The sequence below is a fragment of the Pteropus alecto genome, unplaced genomic scaffold (assembly GCF_000325575.1).
Source record: "Pteropus alecto unplaced genomic scaffold, ASM32557v1 scaffold3, whole genome shotgun sequence".
Lineage (NCBI taxonomy): Eukaryota > Metazoa > Chordata > Mammalia > Chiroptera > Pteropodidae > Pteropus > Pteropus alecto.
This window is the reverse complement of record NW_006442484.1, coordinates 25,183,340-25,191,335: the sequence shown is the minus strand read 5'-3', so window position 1 is coordinate 25,191,335 and position 7,996 is coordinate 25,183,340. Positions and strand designations below refer to the sequence as shown.

At 33.5% G+C, this 7,996-nt stretch overlaps 1 protein-coding gene across 1 annotated transcript in view; it reads right to left on the bottom strand.

The window, feature by feature from the left end:
- MBD5 (methyl-CpG binding domain protein 5) overlaps window positions 1-7,996 on the bottom strand; it is a 117,045-nt gene that overhangs the window by 27,778 nt on the left and 81,271 nt on the right. Inside the window, exon 7 of the mRNA XM_025039251.1 lies at window positions 4-310. Within this exon, the coding sequence (XP_024895019.1) occupies window positions 4-310 (307 nt within the window). The remainder of the gene's footprint in view (window positions 1-3; window positions 311-7,996) is intronic.

Sequence of the window (7,996 nt, the reverse complement as noted above, 5' to 3'; positions counted from 1 at the left end):
TGGAGGATATTTAATAGATTCTGGTTTAGGAGATGCTGTTGATTCACTGGCAAAGAGATAGGTAGAGAACTGAGGAGGCTGGGGTTCAAGGGGTGTGGAAGATGGTTGTTTGAAGTGCTGTTGGATGGAAAATGAAGTGCGTGCTCCTGGCCAACAAAAGGAAAATCACTCCCAATGGGCAGCTGACTCTGCAGTGGGTTTCCAGCTGCGGTGGTGACTATGACTCCATCTTGAAGAACAGATGTTGTCTTTGTGATAGCAGGGTGGTTAGTGCCAGCTATGGCAATGGAGGATGATGGTCCTGAACCGCCTAAAATGAAAACAAAAAAAACCAAAACACTGATTAATTATAAGTGTTGAGGAAGGCAGCCCCTTAAAAATACATTGAGATACATTTGAGATACATTTCAATTAATTTGTTATTTGCCACCTTTACTGATTTTAATCAGATTAATTGTAAACAGAGATATAATATCTGTTAATGAAACAAGTTAAACTTTATACTTCCTAACTTTGAAAATAAATATATTGGAGAAGTTTAGCATATTAAGAAATAGCTGCATCTATCAAATAGCTTGTTTTTCACGGTTGGACAAAGTGAAGATGGGGGAACCTGTGTTGCAGTTCAAGCATTTGGGTTAGATAAAAGTAACGAGACTTCATTTTTCAAAATATATTTTAGCATTAAAAAAAGTTATTGATCTTTATATGTAATACTAGTATTTGCTTTTACTGGGAAAAAAGTAGAATATACAAGAGAGTATAAAACAAAATAAAAAATATTTATAACTTTTAATATTTTAATGTATAATTTTCCGGGCTTTTCCCACCTGTATGTATATACATATATGCAGATACACACATACACACACACCGCTATGTATTTTAACAAAAATGGAACCATGTTTTATAACCTTTTTCATTTATCAATATATTGTGCATATCTTTCTACGTTAACTACAGAACCATTTTACCAGTATCATGTATAAATATAGCAAAATTTAATTTTGATTGTTTACAATTTTTTACATTGTAAGCAACAATATGAAAATATTAACTCATCTTTGTAAATATTCTCAATCACTTTCTAAGGATATATTTTTGTAAGTGGCATTCCAGGGACAAAATAGTTTCCATATTTTTAAAGCTTTGGATATATATTGTCAAACTGCCCTCCAGTGAAGTTGATCTGTATACATTCAATTAACATTTCTATAAACCATGTATGGCAGTGCTCATTCTAATCAACATTTTATCTTTATTTTTTAATGTTTGCCACTCTGATAGCATAAAGGTACTCTGTACTCATGAGTCCTTAAATCAGACCAGTCTTCAACCAAATAGCATTCTTAATCTTGAAAGTCTTATTATGCAAGAGATAAAAATTCAAGGAATTTAATATTTGAAAATATAAAATTTCAGTTGTTTGTTATAATTGCTTTAGTTGTTCTCAATCCAAGCTGCACAATAGAATTACCTAGAAAACTTAAAAAAAAAAAAGAAAAAAAGAAAAGAAAAGAAAAGAAAAAAGCAATGCTTGGGCCTTAACCCAGAACAGTTGAAAACTCATCTCTTGGGGTACACATAGCCTGCACGGTAGTATTCTTTGAAATCAGCTTGGTGATCCAGACACACAAAGGATGGGGTAGGAAGGGTAAGAATCACATTCTGTTGAAAAGGAACCCACAATCATTTTTTCATAAATGTCTTCCCCTAAAGAGATGCATTGTTTTATGCAATACATGAATTTGGCAAATATTAGTATAAGCATATGAATTTAATTTTATATTAAAAAATTAAACATGTATATGGCATAATAAATGATATGTTATTGAAAATCTAAAATAATTCAGACATTTTACTGCTGTACTATGCCATCATAAGAAGTTTTATATTCGACCATGTTACCATTAAGGCCTTGTCCAAATACACAGAAATATTTCCATAGTTATAATAGTTATAACAGAGAAACATAATTTTATATTGTTCTTGTTTTTTCCTAACAGAATAACACAATTTTTTAACTATACAGACTTTATATTAATATATAACCATGTAGCATATAGATTGACAGTATGATTGAACTCTTCCAATAAAGTTTGGCATTTATATTTTGGTTTTCTCATTATTGTTATATAACACAAGGATGAACATTTTCCTGCATATACTTTCCTACTTTTGAATTTTTCCTTAGGAAAATTTCATTGGCATGACTGTTACGAGAATCAAAAATAGGTAAGGGAAAGGCTTGTAATGTGTAAAAGTATACAAATAAAAGGAGTTATCATTGCCATCATTATTATTGACATTAGTAGTTGTAGTTAGTAGTGATAATGTGGTAACAGTAGTAAGTATAAATCAGTATATCATCTCTATAGAACAACTTTGCAATTTTTCCAGTTGTCATGTCTGCTTTTATTTTCAAAGCTCTGTTTCATTTAGAGAATTAGATTAAAAACACCCTCTGTTTAAAAATATATAAATGTAAAATATTATCATGAAACAATGACTATGTTCACAAAGAATGAGGTAAGAAAATATCAAATGCTGAAGTAGTCGTATGGTATACAATTCCTTAAATATTCAGATTTGTAATAAAACAATCAACACTTTAAACATTTCATTGCCTCTTAAATTTTGCTATTTCTGTAAACAGGTACTGTGCTTTATCTGCCTTTGAAAACCATCTTTTTAAACAAGCTAATAAAAATCTTATTTACCAATAATCACTACCTGTGGCCTTTTCCTCTAGTTGCAAAATAATAATGACATATTTAAATGTACAGATCACCATTCCTCTAACCATAGTCAGAGTACATTTTCAAAGTACTTTAGCACGTATATTGCAAGGCTTTGAATAAGGATTTCCTTAAAGGTTATAATTATTTTTTAATCTTTGTTTTTAAGAGAAACATCCCTATTTAGGATTCAAAAAAGTACCCATTTGGGGACATTATTCTAAAAGTGTTTCATCTAAGTATTCTTGAGGAATGACAATAAAGAAAATATAGTTACTCTGGGTGTATTTTTGCATTACATACAAAAAGGTGGTGAATACCACAAGCTTCTTCAATGTAACATATGGATCAAGGTCTGTTTTTTATTTTCTTAAATTTTCAACAAAACAATTCAACAAGCAGGTATACTCCGCTGAACAAAAGGATAGAAATGGTTATACAAAAACAAAAACATAAATGAAATCAAACAAAAACCACTCAACACCCTGCCCTTTCCTGCAGGAACTGAGTTTTGGCAAAGTAATGAACACACAAATCCCCCTGTCTCTCTTTTTCTTCTCTTACATATACAGTTATTGAGAGTTTATTATGAACCAGGAAATTTTAAAGCTCTTCATATAGGTAGTGTAACTATAATGCAATCACTATATTAAGAGCTATAATAGATATATAACGGGATAATGGTAAAACTGAAGGTGTCAGGGAAAACTAAGTGAGTGGTAACATTCAGTTTGGGATTTGAAAGTGGAAAAGGAGATAGAAAGAGCTTCTAAGTAAAAGCAAAGTAGTTTTTCAAAAGACAAAGAGGTAATAAAGTACATGGAGGGTAATAGAGTCGTATGTATCCTCGAAACAAATAAATATGACTGAAAATATCATATGCTGCACACTCTGCCCACCCCCCACCAAATGGTTAAATGTGTTGCCTTAGACAAGCAGTGAAAAAATCCAAATCATCTTTCTAAACCATTAAAGGCAAGGACCACTTCTTATTTCCCTCTGTATTTTCAAGACCTAACACAATCTCTAACACATGGTTGGCATTCAAAAAATGTGTCTCGGTTGAATGAATCTATTAAGATCATAAAACTTGCACTCTATTTCTAGAAATCAGGTCATTTGCGTTTGATGCTGTGTGTGTGGCATGGGTGTATGTGAATAAAGGGAGAGAATACTACCCATTTGTGGAGAAAGTAAAAACCAACTCTCCAGTGTACTGGTCCAATGCCAGGAGATAAGGGATGTTGGAAAGGAGCTGGCTGGAAGGAGATGGCAAGTTACTTTAGAAGGCTCCCAGGTGTTCCGGGGAGCTAAAAATCATCTTATGGAGAAAGAGGTCCATCACAAAGTACTCTGAGTTCTTAGTCACTCTTCAATGCTTGGGGTCATTCAGAGGACCCTGAATTTTTATAGTTGGAGAGAAATTGGAGATTGCTCATTTCTGAAGCACTTAATCTTGAATAGGCACTCTGGTGAACTCACTTCATAGTTCTGCATAAAAACCTTCTGGTCTGTTGAGCCATGTGGGGGAAAATATTTTCTTTCCTCCCTTTTTCCTTCTTTCCTCTCTTTTTCCTTCTTTCCTTCCTTCCTTCCTTCTTCCATCCCTCCCTTCTCCACTCTCTCCCTACCTTCCTTCTCTTTTTTTTTTAGTGCTTAATCTAATGAAAGGTACAGTTAGAGTTTTTGCAAAAGCAAAATATTCACTAACCATTCAGCAGTTAACCAAAAGGCAGCTGGGGAGCCTGGAAAAAGTAAGTTGGAGAAGTCCTTTAATTGGAAAAAGTAATTATTTCTTAGCAGCCAGCAGCACCAAGAACTGCCATAATTTCTTTTTTCATTCTCTGTTGCTTTTAAAGAGGTAGAACAGGAGACTGGAAAGCCACCCAAATAAACTTTCCTGGTGCGAGATCACATGCCTAGACCCCCAGAGACTGAGAGAAGAAACCAGTGGTAGATCTGCCGAGTGGGGTAGATTTTCAGATACGAACAGTACTCTTTGCACACACATATAATTTATGATTTGTGTGAGTGTACATGTACACAGAAACAGCATCAGTAAATTAAAAAACAATTTTTATGGTTATTTTCCTACGATTACTAATTTTCATTCTTGAGAAGTTTTCTCTGCCTCGTTAAAAAAAATTGCTTTTCAAAACAAAGGTAATAATTACCTATTTAGATTGCTCTTCCTTATTGCCAATATTCTTTGGAAAAATAATTCATATTATGCTAAACTCTTCTATGGATGGATCTTAACTATTAATAATATTGTTGTACGGTCTTTGTATGTGTACAAGAGGGCATAGAGATCACAACAAATGGACCAATAAGGTGTTTTTAAAATGTCATTACATCAGTTTAATCTATATTTCCAATTTTGAATGAATACTACTTTTTGCTAGAAAACATTTTCTACATTGATATGCCGAAATACTGATTTATCCATAAAGTTCAACAACCTAAGAAAAGAGTCATATAGAAGGAATTTCTTCGCCATTTGACCTTTATCATTTGCTTTGACAAGTATACTTTAATTGCAAACAGAGTCAATGGCAATCCTTAATAAAAATAATAAATGCTTCTGGAGACAAGAGAAAAATATCATGCCCTAGTGAGTCTAAGAAATATAATTCACTTTTCAATCCAATGGAAATAATAAAATTTTCTCCTCTACATTTAAAGGATTGATTAAAAATAAATTGAAAAATAACTTTTAAGAGAAATCTAGATCTTCTAAGACATTATTTCTCCAAGCCTCAGTAATGGCATAGTAATAAGTATTTACAAAATTATATCAATCTCTATCCTTGTGCTTCAGAACCTGCTGTAACTCCTAGATCCCCTTTACAGGAAGTAGGCAGAAAGCTTTAGGGACTACAGATGCTCCTTGACTTACAATGGGGTTGTATCCCAATAAACACATCGTTCAGAATATTGTAAATCAAAAATAAATTTAATACACCTAACCCACTGAACATCATAGCTTAGCTTAGCCTACCTTACATGTGCTCAGAACACTTACATTAGCCTACAGTTGGGCAAAATCATCTAACGCAAAGCTTATAATAATGTGTTGACTATCTCACGTAATTTATTAACTACAGTATGCAAAAAACACTGGCAACACAGTACACTGTAGAGTATCAGTGTTTACTCGTGATTGTGTGGCTGACTGGTAGCTGTGGGTTGTTGCCCAGCTTCTAGAGAGTACCATATTGTATATCATTAGCCTGGGAAAAAAAATCAAAATTCAAAATTCAAAGTATAGTTTCTACTGAATACATGTCACTTTTGCACCATTGTAAAGTTGAAAAATCATAGGTCGAACAATCATAAGATAGAACTGTTGCAGCCGCCGTTTGTTCTCTACAAGGAAAGGAGAGGGATTCAAAACCAAAGCACTCAGGAGGAGAGGAGAAAGGAATCCATGGCAGTCTCTGGCTTGGTAGGATTTCTGTCGTCTGAATATGCAAATCTAGATTATTAATATAATTGACTTTGTATCTTCTCATTGCATACTATTTTATCTGCAGTGCTAAAATGATGCTTAGTATATACTAGGTGCTCAATAAATATTTGCTGAGTTAATTACCTCATGACTATTCATGTTTAGACCTATGTAGAGTTACAAAATCAATTTAGTATGCCCCAACCAGTATATTTAGATAAATGAAATAGAAAAGGAAAAATAGTACAGTGCATAGCTAGGGTATTATTTTGTGGAAACTGCTTCTGTTAACTTATCTATATGAGTGCTGGGTCATGTTCTGTTAGTGGGTGATGGAATCATTTCAGTGAGTCATGACTTGTCATAAAAAAAATACAAGATAGAATTAGATAGAATGGGATGGAAAATATCGGTGTTTATCACATGTAATAGGTATTTTTCCAGGAAATTTTTATTTGTTAAACATTAAAAATATATCTCTAGTGGCTTGTAATGAAAGTTAATTTTTACTGTGGGAAGAAGTAAAAATTAGTTTGAAAAACATTGCTTTAGGATCAGGGCTTTCAGTTGCTTAACTTTATGGGGGATGGTCTAGGGAGCTGTGCTCCAGGAAGCGTTTTTATCAGACTGTGGTGTGGGAGGTGTCTCTGTGCAGTTGTGCAGCACAGGAGCCCGGCTCTAGGGTTTCTGTGACAAATACTCCCCCTCAGACCTGTACCCACGGGTCTCAGAAAGGTATTCCAAACTTCCCTGGACTAGCTCCTACCCTAGCAGTATCTCGGCAACTCCTTCAGAATTCTGTGTACTTCCATTTTTAATCTGTAAAACGGTGTTGTTACTTTGAATTTGCAAGAAGTATAATTCTTAGAAAATATTTTTTACTCTACTCTTTGCTTGGTTGGCATTAATGTTGGATTAAGTTCCTAGAAGGTAAGAATTTTAAGATTTGATTAATTTAGTACTACATGCACGTGAAAGTGAAATCTATTTTGATGACACCATAGAAATATTTTTAAGTGTTACTTTTAATGAGTCGAATTTTTGCAGAGTTAACATTACTGCCTAGAATTTGGATACTTTCAGGAGCTGCTTTACTGTTTTCAGACCACTTGATGTTAGTAAATAGTAGCTTAGGCATCTTCTAGAGAGTTGAAGGATTTCTAATGGCTTTTAAGTGAGCTTAGTGTATTGCAAGGGAATAAAATTCTCCCAATTTGCACACTGGGACAATTTTATTCTTGAAAGGTATAAAATAGATTATTGAATCAGCAAACATATCACACCACTCTGATTTCTGTTATCACCTTTGATTACACAGACTCAATGTCTACAGTCAAACATATTTTAACTTTTTTTTTTTTTGTACACAAGGCAACATTAAACCTGGAATGTGTAAGCAAAACAAATGGTGTAACCCTGATATTCAGAAACCTTCTTAAACAGCAAGACATTCTCTGTTATAAAAGTAACGGACAGCAAAGAAGAAATGGCTCAATTTGCAAAAATTTAACCAGAAGTACAGACATAGATTTTCATCACACAATCAGGAATTTAATATAGTTTTGGTATTTGGTTAAAAACAAGAGCAGAGGGCAACTTTTAACCTAGAGGCCTTGTGCATCAGATGAGGGATAAAATCTGGGCGTTTATAAATTTGGGTGGAAACACTTTCAATAGCAACTATTAATTCAGTCACAACCTTAAAAAAGCCCCTGCCTTGCTTCACTCTACATTAGTCTATATAAGATTAGAAGATTATTTCTACACGAACTTTCCATATCCTGAGAGGGCTAACTTATATAGTACA